The 19,473-nt window shown below is 38.4% G+C and overlaps 1 protein-coding gene across 5 annotated transcripts in view; it reads left to right on the forward strand.

Annotated features, from left to right (window-relative positions):
- The window catches only part of LOC121917319 (disks large-associated protein 1-like), a 412,347-nt gene that overhangs the window by 265,578 nt on the left and 127,296 nt on the right, over window positions 1-19,473 (forward strand). For 4 of the 5 annotated variants that reach the window (XM_042443197.1, XM_042443195.1, XM_042443196.1 and 1 more), the window contains one exon: window positions 17,911-18,125. In XM_042443197.1, the coding sequence (XP_042299131.1) occupies window positions 17,911-18,125 (215 nt within the window). Of the gene's footprint in view, window positions 1-9,939; window positions 10,044-17,910; window positions 18,126-19,473 lie in introns of those variants that run through there. The other variant, XM_042443199.1, reaches the window with a different exon arrangement.

The following is a 19,473-nucleotide window of genomic DNA, read 5'->3' on the forward strand; positions in this document are numbered from 1 at the left end:
TCCCATGAAGTCACCATGCTACACAGGAGCATAACAATAATACATTTGTTTATATTATGTCTCAGCACATGTCCTTGAAGACTTGCTCTTCCAGGCCTAGGCTTTCTGGCCTTCAACAGGAACCATTTTAAACCTTAGTTAACCATTGACACATCTGAACATTTTCAATACAATTTAGAAATATATTTTAACAGATACTTGTGCCTTTTAAGATAGTAAGGAGAGAAATTATTGAAGACAAGGTAGATTAAAAGGAAGCTGACATCAAGCATCAAGTATAAGAGGCTGTGCAGTCTGCCCCTAAGGGGTGGCCTGCTGCCGTCTCCAGCTGCACTGGATTGGGGCTGCAGCAACTGCACGCCACAGCTCCGATCTGGCTTTTGCAGGGCATGATAACTGCAGCACCATGGCTTTACGGCGCTCTTTCGACACTACATCCAGTCTGATCCAGCAGGGCTACTTTTATGTTTTAGATCCTCTCTCACCCCTCACGCTGACTAGAACCTTATCAGTGGAGAACAGTGTCAACAGCTAGAAGTTAAGGGAAAAAGACAGATTGATGCAAAACAGCTGTAGGCTACAGATCAGAGGTGAATAAGTCCTCCAAATATTATTGGACTGACCAGTTCTAGACAGCATAACAAATGGTGAAGTATTGTGGGAAGTGAAGTCCAAAAACATCTAAAGGGCCATAAGTGCCCATTCAATTTTTGATCCGCCTCTATGGTGGTGAGGGCACTGGTACCTATTTGCTAAGGTCTTTGTATATGAACGTTGATGCAGTGATTGAATGGTCCTAAAAAAGTCTATTACTCAGATACATTTCGGGTGTTAACAGTGTGAGAGTATAGATAGAATGTTTGGACTAGTACTGTCTATTCAATGTTTGCTCAAGCCTTGCCTTCACCTTCCTGTGAGGCAGGGACCATCAGAGTGCTAAATGCTTCAGTAAATTGAGATATAGTCCCTGTCATCTGGAAAAATATAGAATTAGACCCTGTCATAATCTTATCTAGTTGTGATTAAAAAGTCCTATATAGGTTTTAATGGATATCAGTGGTGCTTAAGATGGGTGTTGACTAAATTGGTATGATTAAAAAGTCCCAGTTATTTCAGTACACTTACTCTAGGTACAGTAATACCTACTCTAGCTGGGTACTCTAGGTAAGATTAATGTTGGATTTAAAACACCTGTACTGTAACAGATTCTCACTATATCAAAATGTTTTAACAATGTATAGAGACTCTATATCAAGACTCTTTCCGTTCCGTTCTGAGCACAGAACAGAAGGAGCAGGGACAAGTGCAGAACAAGTGGGGGACAGATTTTGCTGCACGCACCCATCCCTCATTCATTCCGTTCCCCCCCTCTTCCTTTCTTAATCTGTTCCAGAGGGGGAAATTTTTGAGAACTGTTCTGAACAGTTCTCAAAAAGTGTTCCCTCTGGAACGGAATGGGCAGGGAAGAGAGGGGGAATGGAATGAGTGAGGGACGGGTAAGTGCGGTAAAATCCGTCCCCCACTCGTTTCCATTTCCTGCAGGGCCGGGCCGAGAACCTGGTGCGATAAAGTTCACAGTCACAAATCTCCTATTTGAGCATTTGAGCACTTCTGGATTATGCTTATTATTTGGATTTGGCCGGCATTGAGAAAAAAGATAAGAAATCTGTTCTAGATCTTGGCCTTTGGGGAAAATCCATTGATTAGTCTTCTGGCTTCCTGTCCTGGTTGGATTTAGAGGCATCATTTTTCTACATTTTTGCTGCTATCTGACAGTAGGTTCCAGACAGTGTGTGAAAATATTTTTGCACTGCATTTTCTTCATTCTGTTTCACAACTTTGTAAATTGGCTGGTTAAGATCATCCAGAGATTTGACTCATACAGACCATACTCATAATTAGACTGATCACTCTGGTTTTGCTTTAAATCTAATCCAGTTGTGACAGTGGAGGTGCCAAACAAGTAGTTGGATTCTATAATAGGATGGATATGGCCCAAATCCAAACATGATGGAGATTCTGTTGGAAAGTGACTCAACATGCCAGAAGAGATGGTGTTCAGTTTGTGTTGGATTGCATTTCTTTTCAGAATGAGGTTCATACCACTGGAATATTTTTTAATCTGGCTGTGTTTTTGGATGCCCAGTCAACTGTGTGATGAAGGTAGCTTGGCAATACCAGCTATGGCCACTCTTGCACAGAGATAGGCCTGTATAGTTATCTGTGATCTCCTAATATCCAGAATGGGTTAATATAATGTTTGTATGTGGGTCTGTTTCAGTTGGTCCACAATATGACAGCCAGATTTAAACAGAAAGTTACCAACCCAGCTATTTCATGCAGAAGCTAGTAATAAGCTTCCAGTTTGTTTCCATGTTTAATTGGGAATCCTGGTTTGAACTTCTATGGTCCTGGGACCAGGGCATTTGAAAATCATCTTCCCTCATATAAATTGTTGACCCATTTCTGACTCCCAACTCCAGGAATTCCTGCTGCTTTCAGAAGAGAAATATGCGGCAACCAGTTTTTAAGCCCATTCTGTTTAGTGACCAAACTGATTATTAGGTCTAAGTGATGTATTAACTTATGTCTTCAGTAAGTCTTCAAAGGCAGCCTAAAGTACAACGCTCATGCTGCCTTCACACCCAAGGCCCCCTAAAGCCACCCCCACCAGGTATGACAGGCACACTGGCCTAGTCTTCCCATCAACTGGATCCAATCCCATGCCAAAACCACCAAAAGCTGTGACATAATGCATAACAGACTTACATGAATAAAGGAAGGGTGGATCAGAAGAAGAGCAAAGCTCAGCTATGCTTTTATGCACCTCCTACGATCCATGGCTGAAGATTTCAACTTCCTCCAGGAAAATCTTTGGCTGGTTTTGCTGCCGCCACCGAAGTGCACTAACTACGGGGATCCCTAGAAAGGGAGACAGCATGGCCTAACATGGTGCTATAACCCCTTCTCTTCCTAGCCCTGGACCAAAGTTTGGCCTCCCACGTAAGTCTGGGGCCATTTCTTATATCAAAAGATATTTGCCTCCTGATGAAAAGAGAGCAGAGAGGGGGTCAACCTAGTCTTCCATGGGATGGAATTCCACAGGCTGGGAGCAGCCACTGAGAAGACCTTCTCCCATGTTCTCACCAAATATGTCTTTGTTTTTCTAAAAGAAAGTCCTCCCTCAGAGATCCTAAAATACCTGCAGGCCTATATAGATATATATGTTTTTTCATTACCAAACGTTGATCCTCTATATGTTTTGGATTTCAGCTCTCAGAATTACTGACTGTTTGCCAAGCCAGCTAGAGCTTCTGGGAGTTGAAATCCAAAATACTTGGATGACCAAAGTTTGGGAACTACTGCTTTAGACTGAAACCATATATCAGCTTTATTAGGTCATAAATTAACCAGCATTTCAGATTATGCTGGAAATAAGATGGTAGCCAATGGAGTTTTTGCAATGCAGGAGTTGCACATTCCCTGTAACCAGCTCTGGACAGCATTCATGCTACAACATTTTGGACCTGCTGAAGGTTCTGAAGAATTTCCAAAGGCAGCCACATGTAGAGTGTATTACAATGGTCCAAATGGGATGCAATCAAGGTATGTGTCATTGTAGCTAGAACCGATATCTCCAGCAATTGGTGTCGCTGGCTCAGTAGTTTCAATTATGCAAATATGGTCCTGGCCAGCATTGAAACATAAACCCAAGGCTAAGTCCAAAAGTATGTCCAGACTGTGGATCTAAGATACATATAAGCACTGAAATGGTTTTACCCATAAACCTTTTTGGTGCTCTCCTTTGCTCTCTGTATATGAGGGAAATGGGAAAATTGGCTAAACCAGATGAGCTCAGTTTGTTTTGGTTTTAATAATAATAATAATAATAATAATAATAATAATAATAACAATAACAATAAGTTTTATTTACAAACCGCTTTTCCACAGTGATCAAAGTGGTGTACAAATAGAAATTGCAATAACAAAATACAAAATACAGACTAAAAATTGCAATACATAAATAAAACTTTAATAAAATCATTAAAATTATACAAATTAAAACCATTACATCAAATCCAAGCTAGCTGAGTGCAGTCGATAATACAGTACATATAGGGGGGAGTCACATGATATCAAAGAGCATCTGGGAAGGCTTGCCAAAACAAGAAGGTCTTAAGTCTCTTTTTAAAAAGATCCAGGGAGGTGGTGGAGTGGAGCTCATCGGGAATTAGTTTTACAGTCAGCCTTCCTTATCCACAGATTTTTTTATACACGGATTCAAGCATCCACAGCTTGAAAATATATTTTTTAAAAAGTATAAATTCCAAATAGCAAACACTGATTTTGCCATTTTATATAAGGGACACCATTTTGCTATACCATTGTATTTAATGGGACTTGAGCATCCGTGGATTTTGTTATTGACAGTGGGTCTTGGAACCAAACCGCAGCAGATAACAAGGATCCACTGTATTTGAAACATTTTATTTCTTTTTTTTAATTAAATATTTATTGGATTTTTTACATTAAAAAAACATTTCATCATACAACATACAACATACAACAGTCTTGACATTACATATAGGCAATAACAAACATCATAGTTAAACATATATTTGTACTTCCTGAGCTCCTGGTACTTCCTTTCTTAAAATGGAAATATTCAATTAGTTCAACTTGTAATTTTGTTGCAGCTTACTTGCTACTTTTCTAACTTGTTATTATGATAATACAAAATAACATTCTATTTTACAGATGCTTGAGAACTGGACTATCATACATCTAAATACGGTTTATATTTACAGAGCAGTATGTCATCATTAGTTTCCCCTTCATTCTCAGTCCCCATCTTTAAAGTATTCCCTTTGAAGAAAAGAGAGTATATGGTTAGTATTTTATCTCATAATTAACTGAGAGCCTTGAAATTATATTTGGTTCAAGATTCCCTAAGAATTAAATTGAAACATTTTATTTCTAAAAACTGTTTGTGATGGTGCTGGAAAAAGGTGCACATACAGGCCAAAGTAAAATAAGAAGCACATCCTTGAATTGGTTAGCTCTTGCTGTATGAAAATGGGTAGATGTGGTGTTATAGCACGAGACCCATATGTTGAGAATTGTAGTTGCAGGCAAGGCAAGGAGCTAGGAAGAATAAATGGCTGTAGAGTGGCTCTACTAGTGAATGCCTATGAAGGATCCTCTCTCCCCCGCCCCCCCCCCCCCCGAATTTCAGAAATAAAGAAGTTGTAAATATTTACCTCTTGTGTGTTGGAATTGTTACAATACAGCTGTAGCCATTTGCCATTTTATGCAACTGTCAGTGTAGCCATTCCCTTTTAATCTCTTACTCTTAACATGGAAAAATGATCCTGCTTGGATACTTATACATCCACTTACTTTATTAAAAGTATCAAAATCATTTTGAACAACCCTCAGAATACGTTTTGGGAAGTTTATTGTTCACTACATATTAATAGGTGGTATGCAGATATCTGTATTAGTATATATACAGTATTTTCTGGCATTTTACAGTAAAAATCTTTAAAAACTGCTCTGAGCAAACTTTGAAAAGTAACAAGATTTGTTACTATCATCATGTTTGTACATAGTCCACTAATGGCACTGAGAGGGAGCTAATCCAAGCCTTTGGCTATGTAAGCATTAATTATACTGAAAAACCTATTAGCAGACCAATAAAACTATTTGTACCACCCAGACTCTAACCTAATCTTTTTAAGAGACAGAAAGGACAGTCTAGTTTTTACTAGCATTAAAATATACAGAGAAAAGCCACTGCTTTATTATTTGGCAACTTAATGGTATGAAACCTGTGGAATAAATCCAAAATAAATTAATCAAACTTGTATTGGTTCTTCTACATAAGAATTCCAGACTGATCATCATGTTTTCTATCATCCATCAGATCTTCATAGTCTTCTGTGGTACCTTTGGGATGTGTGTGTGCATGCCTTCAAGTTACCTCTGGTGACCCCATGAATGCCATAGGGTTTTCTTAAGCAAGGAATATTCAGAGGTGGTTTTGCCAGTTCCTTTCTCTGATATGTAGCCTACAGCACCTGCTGCTCATTGGTGGTTTCCCATCCAAGTACAGTTTCCCTGCGCCATCGGCAGACTTTTGCGCACGTGGACAGCAAGCCTGGGGGACAAAATGATGGCTGTGTTGTATGTGCAGTGGCATGCACAGGAGCACACCGCCATTAAAATCAACACAATTTGAGGGCCCACATTTTTCCGCATACACTGGAGATGTGTGTGTCCAGAACACTTATACAAAGAGACCACTGTATAAACCAGGGCTTATTCTACTTAGTTTCCAAGATTAGATGGGATCTGGTGCCATTAGGTATTTAGGTCCAGTCCTTTGGGACATACTATGCCAATATAAGGCTGTTGCATAAAGTTGTATTCATTTATCATGGATAACAATAGACTGCCAAGATTATCTGTATCAAAAATAATGTCTGTCCAAAATGCAATTAACATGTTATTGTACAGAACAATAGAGATAGTTGGTCAGTTTGGATTTTGCTATTGTGGATCCTTTGTCTGTTGGAATGCAAATTAAATTGTATATGTTTATGAAGTGTATATAAATACACACACACACACACACAGAGAGAGAGAGAGAGAGAGAGAGTCTCCATACCATACATCTAATTTTAATATGGTATTGGAAATCAACAGCATCTGACATAATTGCCCCATGGTACCAAATTGGGTACGGTTATCTTATAAGACACAGGTTAGAAAACTGTAATCAAGATAATTGTATACTGCTGGGATATGCATCGCTTTTTACTTTCTGTTGATAAAATTATAATGGAAAGCAATGAAATTAGTATTTGGTCTGATATTAAGCAGTTGCTGGGAACCAACTATATGAAACTTTCAGTATAACTTTTTCAGATCATTCTCTTTTCAAAAAATACACAGGAAAAAACCTTGTTTCGGGCGTACTAACTCAACGTGGTGTAGTGATTTGAGCATTGGACTATGACTGTGGAGACCAGGGTTCAGATCCCCGCTTGGCTATGGAAACCTACAGGATGACCTTAGGCAGGTCACACTCTCTCAGCCTTAGAGGATGGAAATGGCAAACACCCTCTGAAAAAAATCTCACAAAGAAAACCTCATGATATGTTCACCTTAGGATTGCCATCACTCACAAATAACATGAAGGTACATAAAAATAATTTGTCTCTGGCATATATACACCGTGCTAAACTTCTTTGTAGAAGTGGCAGCTAAACTAAACAAGCCCTTAACCAAAGCCAGTGAAGTAAGCTGCTACAAGGATTCTTATTGAAACCATTTGTTTCTAGATGTTACTGTTAACATTTTAAATATTTATAATATGGCAGTTTTTAATATTTATTTTTGGACATCCTCTATTGGCTACACTTATTATTTGATGAATAATCATGTACTAATATTGTTTAAGTGCTACTTGAGTGTGTTGATGGTTTTCTAACATTAATATTGCTGTATTAGGTTAGGGTCAAACTAAATTCAGCCTGACTTGCATTCTTTCCTATGTTTCCCAACAATGAAATGACAAAGTAACAATGTAACTGTACAATTCTGGGAGAGTTTGCCAGTTTGGAACTGGAAACCTCTGTTTTATGGTACTTCTGATGCTTCCCGAAAGTGATCCCATTAGGTGGTGCTGAGGTGGACTGCTGTTACATCTTATACTCTTTGGTTTACACAGTCACAGGGATCCATCTTAACCCCTTTGTATTTCATCATTCAGATGAAATCTTTGGTTAAGGTTATATCGATGACAGCCAACTCTGCGTTTTTTCCCCATTCCCAACCCCTCCGGAGATATTAGACATTTTGAACCAATCTTTGTGAGCAGTTCTGGTTTGGAAGAGGGGAAAAGGGTTGAAAATCAAAATATAGATATTGTTGGTTGAAATTCTACTGTCTTGGTTAGAGGTTCACAAACCAGGGTTTTGTTTTTGGAAAGGGCAGACATTTGTTCTGAAAAGGCAAGTATACAGCCAAGCAATCTTCCTGGATCTGGCATTGGCCCAGATGGCCTAGAGACATGTTTACCTTTGTTGTGGTGGTGATGGTGGTGTGGCTTCAAGTTTTTTCCAACTTATGGCAATCCTAAAGTGACCTATAAGAGTGTTTTCTTGGCAAGGTTTGTACGGAGTGTGTTTGCTATTGCCTTCCTCTGAGACCGAAAGAGTGCAACTTTCCCAAAATCACCCAGTGTTTTGACATGGCTGAGCAGGGATTTGAACCCTAGTCTCCCAGAGTCCTAGTCCAACACTCAAACCACTACCATTCTGCCTCTCCTTGGTACCTAAGGCTGCATCCACACTGGAGAAATAACCCGGTTTGGCACCACTTTAACTGCCCTGGCTCAAGGCTATGGAATTCTGGGAGTTGAAGTTTGTTGTAGGTCCCAGAGCAGAGCTCTGCTCCACTCCCCTCTCGACCCACAACAAACTCCAACTCCCAGAATTTACATAGCCTTGAGCCAAGGCAGTTAAAGCGGTGCCAAACCGGGTTATTTCTCCAGTGTGGATGCAGCCTAATAATAATTTCTGAAGCTTCTGTTTGTTTATCAATGCAACTCCTATCTAGGGAAACTGATTGGATTATTGCAATATTCTCTAAATAAGGCTGTCCACCTTTAAAGACAGCTTGTAAACTACAGTTCATTTGAAAGCCTGTGAAGCTGGGAAAAGCCAGACAGTAAGATAAGGTACTTTAGTCTTGTTGATCTTTTAAAGTGCCTAGGTTTTAATGTCAGATTCAAGTGTCCTGTTGTCCATAGGATACTTTATTGGCACGTATGAAGACTAGGACCTTCTCAGCAGTGACACCATGATGTGGAAATCTCTCCCCAGGGAGTTCTGACAGGCTCTTTCCCTTTCCATTTTTGGGAGAGTATTTGAACGCATTTTTATCTTGGAAGGTTGTTGTTACTGGCTTCATTATTTTTAAGGTGGTTGGTTTCTAACACTATTTATTCTAGTGTTTTGTTTGGTTTTTAAAGTTATATTTTATTGTTGTTTCCTCGTTGCTTTTAATGTAAGCTGCTTTAGAAAAGTATTTTGAAAAGTGGGGTCTAAATTATAAATGCAACTAACTTTTCTAAGCTGTTAAAATCGATGTGTCATCAGATAAAGGTGTGTTCAAAAATATCAGTCAAATGAACTGAGTTTAAAATAGATCACAATGAAAATCCCACAAGGTTAAATCTAATGGTTTGGAGAGATTTCAGAATGTTATATGAGCTTTAATTTGGAACATTTTGCATATATTTCTGAGGGCTGTGGAGTTTATATGTTTTGTGTGCATCATGGCTAAGGGTTGCTATTACCATCTGTTGTAGCTGAGAGAAATCAAATTAACTAGTGGTTTAAAAATATTCTTGGAGCGTGTGCCACACACTTGTATGCATCGTATAAGAATTATTTTCATACAGATGTATTCTTAAATTCTTTATTTAATGTGGGGGGGTTTTAATCTCCAGTTTTGACAATAATCAAACATACATGCCTAACTCATATTTCTTCATATCTTTTTGGTGCATTTCTGTATATTTTACAAGATCAGTCTTAGTAGCAAGCATAAAATGTGCTCTTTTTCATTTTTCTAAATGGCTGTGTCAAGGAAAAAGACAGTAGTGAGAAGAAGTCACCATTTGAATGGTTGTGGCGGGTGGCATTAAAGCAGGCATAAGGTTAGCTAATAAATCCCAAATTGTCAAGGTCTGAACTAAGATCTGCATTGTTTTTCACTTGTGTAATTTCATTTCATTAAGTATTTGCATACTAATAGAAAGCTCCAGTTACACGTCTTCCAGTGTGAGTGATGTCCAACCACTCCCCTCCTCCCCAGATCTAGTGTTTACTTCCAAAGTCACCCACATTTGCATTGGAAAAGCCCAAAAGGAGCTTAAATGTTCTCAGCTGCAATAAACCATTACAAAACTGAGATGAATAATGAACTTATTGTGCCACAAGGACAGCCTGCTTAGTTTTTCACCTTACAAGGTAAGCTCATAGCAATTATAAGGGGAAGGAAACCTTAGTGCATAAAGAAACTATTTTAGGAGAAGGTGCAATTTATTTTGCATTTTTACCAGTGTGTGAATTTATTATGAGCACTCTTGCATGAACATCACCCTTTTCCCCCTTTTATTGTAGGCTTTATTTTTAGTTTGCCTTATTTAGAGCAAGGGTTCTTTTCAAACATCTCCAATAATACTTCAGTGATTTTTGTTGTTGTTGCTATGGAGATAATTAATTGATTTTATCACAGTTAGACTAAAGTAAATTCAAAGGAAAATAGGAGACCATGTTCCTTACACTGCCAAATATTATTAAATCATTAATTGCTCACAGTGTTGCAATGAATAAATTGTCTGTTTTGTGAAGGAAAACTAAAAAATAATATTTGAGGAAGGAAAAGAGAATTCCTTTCAGATTGTTATGTTTTAATATATATCATAGATCCTCAGTGCACATATGGGCAATGGAAAGGGTTTTATCATAATTGTAAAAGTTTTTTTGTTGTTGTTGAAAAGGTTAGCAGTCTTGTCTTTTTATTTTAATTACAGTTTATTTGCATTAAAATATACACTAATTCTTGAACTCTGCATTGAATTTTCAAACTCTCCCCAAGAAGACTGCACACCAATTTCCATTAATAATCTCTTGAATAACACAGAATACTCTCAGCACACAATTTTATTTCATGATTGAAAGATGAAAAAGTCATTTTAATAAAACTGAGAGTTTTTCTTGCTGAAAGAGAGATTTATCTTAATTTGTTTTCTCTCTTATTGCTAATCCTCATTTCTGTCAGTAAAAATATAGCCTTCTGTTAGTGTGGGATTCATTCATGCTTTAATAAGCAAGTGTGGGATTATCATTAGAATATTGAACTAGAACCAGGGAGTCCCAGATTCCAATTCCCACTCAGGCGCAAACCTCTTGGGGTGATCATATTACTTCTCTCAAGCTAGAGTATCTCAGAGCTTTCTTATGAAGACAAATAGAGCAAGACGATAACAATGTACAGCAAGCTGAACTGCTGAAAGAAAGGATAAGATACATATTCTGGAAGTTAATATTAATAAATTATTTGAAGTATTATTATAATCTTTGTCATATGCAACCTGTAAAATAACTGAGGTTTTCTCCATTTGTTCAAATGGTAGTGCATCATTCATTGTTTGTATTAGTATAGTATTTGACAGTCTTATTAGGTCAGGATATACCAGTCAAATGCCAGCATCAGGGTTACACCAGGAGTATATTTGAGCTATCCTGGCAATAAATGCTTTTACAATGAAATCAGGGGCATCTGTATAATAGGCTCTCAGTGGGCTATTGTAGGTAGATATATGTTGTGTAGTGCAGCATGCAAAAGTTGGATTCCTTGAGACAGAGAAAACATGGCCCTGTTAGAACTGACAGAATGTATATGGTCCTTTCCAACATATGTAATCCTTTCTAACTGTATAGATAGCTTGCTTTGCTTTGGAACTTTCCATTCTTGCTTCAGGTACACATTGTGCACATCTGTCAGTAGCAAGGCTTGTGCACATTCTCTCTCTCTCTCTCTCTTACACACACACACACACACACACACACACACACACCATAAATTTAACAAGTGTTTAATAGTTTGGGCTAATCCTACAGCTGTTATCCGCAATGGCTGTTTCCACTATTCTCTGACAAATACACTTTCCTGTTGTCTGTACATTCATACCACATAGGACAGGGCTCCTTGCATGTGCTGTATACATATAGAACTCTTCCTTGTGAGTGGGATGCTTTGCTGCAGGGCTCACTATTGCCAAGAGGCTAACCGCATGAACATATTCACCTACTTTTTTCAGTGCGTAAGAGAGATTATTTAAACCTTCTAAAGTCAGTATGGAGCCCTGGAGGCATAGTGGTTAAATGCCAGGACTTCAGCTACAAGGTTGTGAGTTTAGTCCCAGGGCACCAGCATTGACTCAGCCTTCCATCCTTTTGTAGCTCAGTAAAATGAGCTTGTTGGGAGCAATTGGCTTACAGATTGTAAGCTACTTAGAGAGTGCTGAGTTCACTGATAAGCAATATAGAAATGTAAATGCTATTGCAGTTGCAGTTGCTATTGTTATGTGTGTGTATGAAGACTGGAATTGGCAACATTCAGTATCTGGCCCAGCTTCCTCCTGTAGCAGTTCTCATATCTGACTGCAAGCCTCTGCTGTTATATCCAGTCACTGATCAGATATGAGAGGCTATTTAAAATGGGCAAAGCTATTGATTGGAATTAGTTTCAATTCTGAGTTTTCATTTGAAGTGTGGAAGTTCTTGTGTGGAACTGAGCTCTGATTTGTCACCCAGGAAATTTCAGTGGGAGTTACTCCAAAGCAGACATGCATAAAATCGAGCTATGCTTCTATGCCTGAAAGCTGTTGGACTGAGACCCGAGTTGTATTTTCTCTATTTGGTGGGAACATGTTCACATTACATCTGATCATCCCAGGTTTGTTTTGCCCCTGCCTTTAGCTCCATCCATTGCTGGAATGTGAACCCCTTCTTCCAAACATTCCTAGATTGTAATTTGGCTACTGAATGAAAAGAACATCTTTGCCTGTGTTACAAGAGAAAAAGGTTTATTTTTTGAATTTGTATATATAAATTCTTAAAGTCTATAAGTGCTTGTAAAACAGAGTGCATTATTTTAAAATCTGGGCTGTTTTAATCATTTTAATGCATTTTGTATTTATTTGGTGATAATTACACATTTTGGATTTATTGTAAAAGTGGAACAGTATTCTTTACATTTTCAAATTTAATGGATAAATTGTGTAGACTTATGTCAACACAATTTATCCAAGGGTTAGCAGACTTGTTGGAGAACTGAATGGGCATTGACCAAAAGATGAGAGTAAGAAACTACATGCAAAGATCTGGTGCCACAGGATGAAGTAGAAGGTCTTGCTGAACAGCTTTAAGAATATTTAGGATCCATAGAATTTTACAGCTGGAAGAAACTGCAAGGGTCATCTAGTCCAACTCCTTGCCATGAAGGAATACACAACTAAAACTCTCCTGAGAGATGGCCTTAGAAGGATGCCTTCTAAGCTGAATGTGTGTGTGTGTGTGTGTGTGTGTGTGTGTGTGTGTGTGTGTTGACAAGCAAGAAATGTTAGGTTAAGAATGAGAACCACATGTATCTTGCCACATGACATGAGCATCATTTCAAAACTCACCAGAGTCTCTGAGGTGATGTACAGTGGATAAAAACATATAAAATATTGAATATCTGAATAAAAGCAGATTAAAAACTCCTCTTTAAAACAGTTTGTAAACCGCAGGCAGTTAAAACAGGCAAGTAGCTATCCCTAATTTAAGAACAGAAGGCTATGTGAAGTAGCACAGTGTTAGCTGTCTACTTGAAATTCAAAAGAGATGGAGTCAGCCTGACTTCCCTTGAGAAGGAATTCCATAGTCAAGTGCTTCTACAGAGGAAGCCTTACTACGGGTACCCACTGACCAAGCCTTGCATTGTGCAGGCATGTAACTTGGCATTTGTATTTTATTGTCTTCCTGTTCCTGTTTTTTGTAGTAATTTTTTTAACTGTTATACTGTATTTTAATCCTGTATTGAAATGTTTTATAAATTTTGTAAGCCACCTTGATCATATCCATGGAAGGGTGGGGTAGAAATAAAATTTATTATTATTATTATTATTATTATTATTATTATTATAGCCTCTGCTGAGGATCTTGGCTTTAGGGCAGACTTAAATGGAAGGAAGTGGTCTTTCAGGTATCTTGGCCCTAATCCACTTAGGGCTTTATAGGTCAAAACCAGGAGCTTGAATTGAATTTGGAAGCAAATTGGAAGCTGGTGCAATTGTTACAATGCTAGTATTATATGGTATCAAAACAAACAACTGAGAATAGTTTAGTGACTGCTGTAGCTTATTTTCAAAGGTATTCCCATGTAGACCACATAGCAGTAATCTAATGTAGGAGGTAATAAAGATATTAAGCACTGTTGTCAAATTGGGTCTCCCTAGGAAGGGGCACGGCCAGTGTAGCAACTAAAGGTGGGCAAAGGCAGTTACATGGCCTCCAGGGGCAGTGCTGGGTCCAAGAGCACTAAGCTATGAGCCTGATCTTTCAGAGGAAGTGCAACCGCATCCTGAACAGGTTGTACTTGCAATCTCAAGTTAACCTTCCAGCACAACTTCCATATAGACTGAACATTAGTTTATTCACCCACATCAGATCTTTCACTGCATCCAACCAATGATTCAAAACTTCCACAGCTTTCATGGTATCAGTTGTAAAAGAGGGGAAGAGTTGGATATTATCAGCATTTTAATAGCAACCAACCCAAAATTCCAGACAACTTCCTTCAGTGACTTCATGTAGCTGTTGAAAAGCAAGGGGAGCAGTCCCTGTGGTTTCCCAAAGGCTACTAGTCATGATGGTGAACAGTCATGAGGCTGAACAACAGTTCCCAAGAAGCCTGGAGATGGGATACCACCACTTGCTCTAAGACCTTCAAAAGGGGATATTAGAAACTTGCTAAGATTTATCTAGAGTGTTGAGGTCCAGTGAAAGTTTCTTCAACAATGGTTTTACAGTTGCTTGTTGCTGATAGATTGGAATATAGCCCCTTTCAAAGAAGCATTTACAACTTCCAGCACACAGTTACTCAGCCCTTCTCTGGCAGTACTATTCAGCCAAGATGGACAAACAAATGGTTAGGGCAGGGGTAGGCAACCCTTTTGAGCCGGGGGCCGGGTTGCTGTCCCTCAGACAACTGGGGGGCCGAAGCCAAAAAATAAATAATTTTTTTTAAAAATTAAATAAATAAATAAACTAGGACAAATGTAGGACAAAATTTCCAAATGGAGGGCACTTTTAAAATAAAAAATGGAGGACACGCAAAAAAAATTGCTGATTTTTTTAAAAAATGTTAAGATAAATGCATGTTTCTGAGGCTTCTATAGACAATTGCCCCACCATGCCCCTCGTGCGAGACTCCAAAGGCTCCGGCGGCAATCGGCAGCAGGACCAGGCTGGGGCCGGTCCCAAGGCCTTGCCAGGCCGCATCCGGCCCGCAGGCCGCAGGTTGCCTACCCCTGGGTTAGGGGCTTTCTTCTCCAAGCAACTCATTCATGTCATCATGTTGAACATATGGAAACTACTGTATGTAGAGAGCTCTTGTAGCACTTTTGAGACTAAATGAAGGGGGGAAATTGTCAGCATGAGCTGCCATAGATTTAAGTCTACTTTCTTAAATAGATGTCTCAGTTATCTCCCCAGATTCTGTCTTCAATGCAGAAAATAAATCTGAGCAATTTTCTCCTTAGGTTATTAGATAATATTAGTGTCCAGTTCTGGTTACAGTTGGTCATATTGAATGATATGCAGGTAAAGAGATCTTGCAACTAAGAATTGTACAGAGCAATATTTTCTTCCTGAACACAAGGCCAGGGTAAAAAGAGGAATTTTAAATATAGATTTACAATATATGTGCTTGCATTTTCCATCCACTCCTTCATTCCTGCAGTCATTTGAGCTCTCTGATTTTGCCTCTGTAAAGTCTTCACTCTGGTCCGGTGCCTGTCTTCATAAGCTAGGTTTCAGTGGTCCCTCCATTATTTTGTCTCTACTCACCCCTCTCATAGCTATGCAGTTCTGACCTAACAGATTATTGAAAAGTACAGGATTAGAATTTGACTTCACAACTTCAAGGTGGTTTTAGCATAGGGTTTGGTGGGGGAGACAGGGTTTGTTTATCTGTCAGGCGTGATAAGCCCTTACAGGACTTTGAGGTGTGGCCAACTTAAAATAGGTGGCTGTGCTTCACACCCGGGTGGCAGAAGAACCATACTGTGGTTTCCACCCATGTAGAACTGTGTGTCTGTAATTCCAGACATGTACCCAGCAGGTGGCCTAGAGCGAGTTTGTTTCCATCGACAGGCAGACAGGTTTACTGAAGCTTGGACCCAGATCCAGCTGTAACCAATAAAATTATCCCTGTTTTCATTCTAGCATGGGATGTCATATTCTACTATGTGTTGTTGGTAAAAATAGCCTTGTTTGCAGTTGAATATACCAACTGGAAGACTAGCTTGATTTTTTTCTTAGGGATTAGTACTGTGTACATGGTTCTATCATCTATTAAATATATTAGTTTATTATGAAAGTCATCATAAGTCTCCAGTACCAGCCTGTGTAAGAAAACTGTGTTATGAAAGTTGGAATTACATTACTCTTTTCTTTCATTCTTTTAATGGGAATGCTCTAGCTGGAGATCCTGCATTGAAATCCTCCCTACATGCATTGGAGATTCTCATTGTGCAAGCAGGATATTTTTCAAAACTGAAGAAAGCAGGTCAACCACTTCCATATCATGTTCTGTGTGTGCATCCAAGGCAGCAGAATTTTCCATTCTGTTTATTATGTTGTGTGAGTGTTAATTTTTCTTACATTGTAGTTCTTCCTTATATGCAACCACATTTTTTCTGTAAGCTAAGAAAAAGAAGGAACATCTTCACATCTATCACCTTTGAGTCATCCAGAATTTGCAGTACACAGCAATCATGCCCCAAGCCTTTCTTGCCTGGGTAGTAAAGAGAGTCTTTAGATGGTTTGATGTATTAAATAAAGAGGTCCCTCTCTCCTTTGTAACAGACTTGAAAAAAGCTGAACCAGTTCAACTACCTTTGAATCATTACCTTTAACTATATCTCTTTCTTAGCCAGACTAGTGCCAGGCTATTTAGCAAGCACCCACTCACTACTTTTGAATCATAGAAGCTGCTGCTTAGGCTAAAGATTTGATACCATCTATTTATACTATTCTCTGAACGCCATTTTTAGGTGACAGCCCTTTCATGTACAGGCAGCGAAGAAGAATTTAAATGAGTCTGTGGAGGAAGACAATCTAGTTGCATCTGAACATCTTTCACAATCTTATTGATCAGTACAAATGTAGAAGCACAATAAACATTCTCAGTAGGTCTTACTTTGTTTCTCCTTTATCTAAAGCCATCTTGGGAATCATTGCTCTCCAGGCATTTTTGGACTACAGGTCTCACCAGCCCTCGCTGGTACAGCTAATAAGGAGGAATGATGGGAATTGTAGCCCAACAACATCTGGAAGCCTGTGTGATTCCCACTTCTGATATAATGCAACAAGATGAGAGTACATAATGTTGGAAAGAATATGGGCAAATTGATTTCAACTTTTGTAGAAGTGTATGAGTTCTGGAATGTCATTGATAATTGTTCCCAAGAATTTCCCCACATTATATGACAAGTAACACCTGAAAATATGCTGCTGCTTCTTTTTGAACTTAATAACTCTAAAAATCTACATAAAAATCATCTTAAGCAATTGTACATGGCAATAAAGGTGTGTATGATATGTAACTCCAAAGCAAACTTACAAACTTGCAAAGTAAAGCAAATATTATCAGCAGTGAACTAATATATGAGAAAAAAACAAGGGCAACTCATTTTAAAACAATTTTATGGCATTGTGGTTATGAAACTTGTGAGGTTTCTGATAAATTCCAATCAAGTATGGATACTTTTTTTTCTGACTGTGATTTGTCTACACAGTGTTCACTTCTACGTTCAATACTAGTGAGCTTCTCCTTAGACTATTTTATACATATGTTGCCTTTCAAGTTTAGCTGTGACATATTAAGGACCGCAATCAGTGAGTTTCTTTTTGCCCTTAATCAGTGGTCTTATCATAATGTAGTATTCATCTTTCCTTTTGTTTCCTATGCTTTTAACTGCATTTCAGAATAACATCTGAAAGGAAATAAAGAAAAGAGAATTATTTGTGCATAAAATAATAGTGTGTTTTGTCTGTATTGTAGGTTCCTCAAGATGAATGGTCTGGGTACACTCCATGTGGCAAAGATGATGAGATCCCATGCCGACGAATGCGTAGTGGTAGTTATATCAAAGCCATGGGGGATGACGATAGTGGGGATTCTGATACCAGCCCAAAGCTGTCTCCAAAGATTGCTGCACGAAGGGAAAGCTATCTCAAGGCCACCCAGCCATCACTTACAGAACTCACCACCCTCAAGTAAGAAAGTTTTAAAACAGCCATTTGTAAAGGCATAACATTTAAACTGAGAACTGAAACTGGGATGTCTGCATTAGAAACTATGGGGTTGAACAGGGTTGAGTACAGATTGTTGTTGTTGTTTTGTGACTTCAAGTTATTTCCTGTTTACAGCAACCCCAAGGTTTGGGGTTTTCATGGGATTTTCTAGGCAGGGTCTTTTTAGATGGGGTTTGCTATCGCTTTCCTCTGAGGCTGAAAAAAAGGACTTGCCCAAGGCAACTCAGTGGTTTTCAGGGCTGAGTGGGCATTTGAACTCTGGTCTCCACACTACACCACGCTACAGCACAGTAGCTTTTAGTACAGAAGTACTGGCTGTAATATTGCAAATAAGGGTTATTTACCTCCTTTGCCAGTACATATACTGGTGTATAGTCCAGATCGGATGTGTTAAGCCTTGCTAAAAGTGAGGTGATATCTGCCACATTTTGAAACTTTTACACTAGAGGTAGACAACTGGTTTCAATCACTTTCAGAATAACTGTTAGAGGTTGGCCAAGTATTTAATGGATCTTATAGCACCTTTGTGACTAACTGAAAGAAAGAAATTGGCAGCACGAGCTTTCATAGGCTTCAGTTTACTTCCTCAGATGCATTGGCCAACTTCTTTCTTTCAGTTAGTTGCAAAGATGCTACAAGATCTCTCTACATACTATTCTAGAGACCAACATGGCTATATCTTCGAATTCAAGTACTCAAGGGTTTACTTTTGGGTTCTTCAAGGGTTCTACATGTATGTAAAGTAGCTTGAAAATGAGATGAAATTAATTAAGGGTTAGTTATTCATTAAATTTTATAAAATTCATTAAAATCTTACCACTCATTATTAGCAAATAAAATTGCTCCACTCCTTAATTAATTATCAGTAAGTACTCAAATGTATGTAAATTGATAACTATTGATTTTAACTTAAATAAACAAAACTAACCACGATATTGACTAACCCACTGAATATAGTGCATTTAGCAGTTTGATGCCCTCTAGTTCAGTAAGTGAATACCAGTTTTCAAAATAAGGAAGTGAAATAATAATAATAAATCTGGGTGTACTGATGGACCACAATAAAGATTCTGGAGGCCACATGTAGCCTGCAGACCATATTTGGCCCACAATTACCTGGTATGAATTTTATAAATGAAATTAAACCCAACCCATCTGTTCCTGGTCTGTTAGTTTATAGCAGACCATATGCATTATGTTTCAAGCACATGGTTATTCTCCCTTGTGGTTCAAATGGATTGCATAAATGTTTGCTGCATTGTATTACTGCTTTTTAAATCTAAGGTTTAGCACCATGTCTCATTGTCAT

The sequence above is a fragment of the Sceloporus undulatus genome, unplaced genomic scaffold (genome assembly GCF_019175285.1).
Source record: "Sceloporus undulatus isolate JIND9_A2432 ecotype Alabama unplaced genomic scaffold, SceUnd_v1.1 scaffold_15, whole genome shotgun sequence".
In the NCBI taxonomy this organism is placed as follows: Eukaryota; Metazoa; Chordata; class Lepidosauria; order Squamata; family Phrynosomatidae; genus Sceloporus; species Sceloporus undulatus.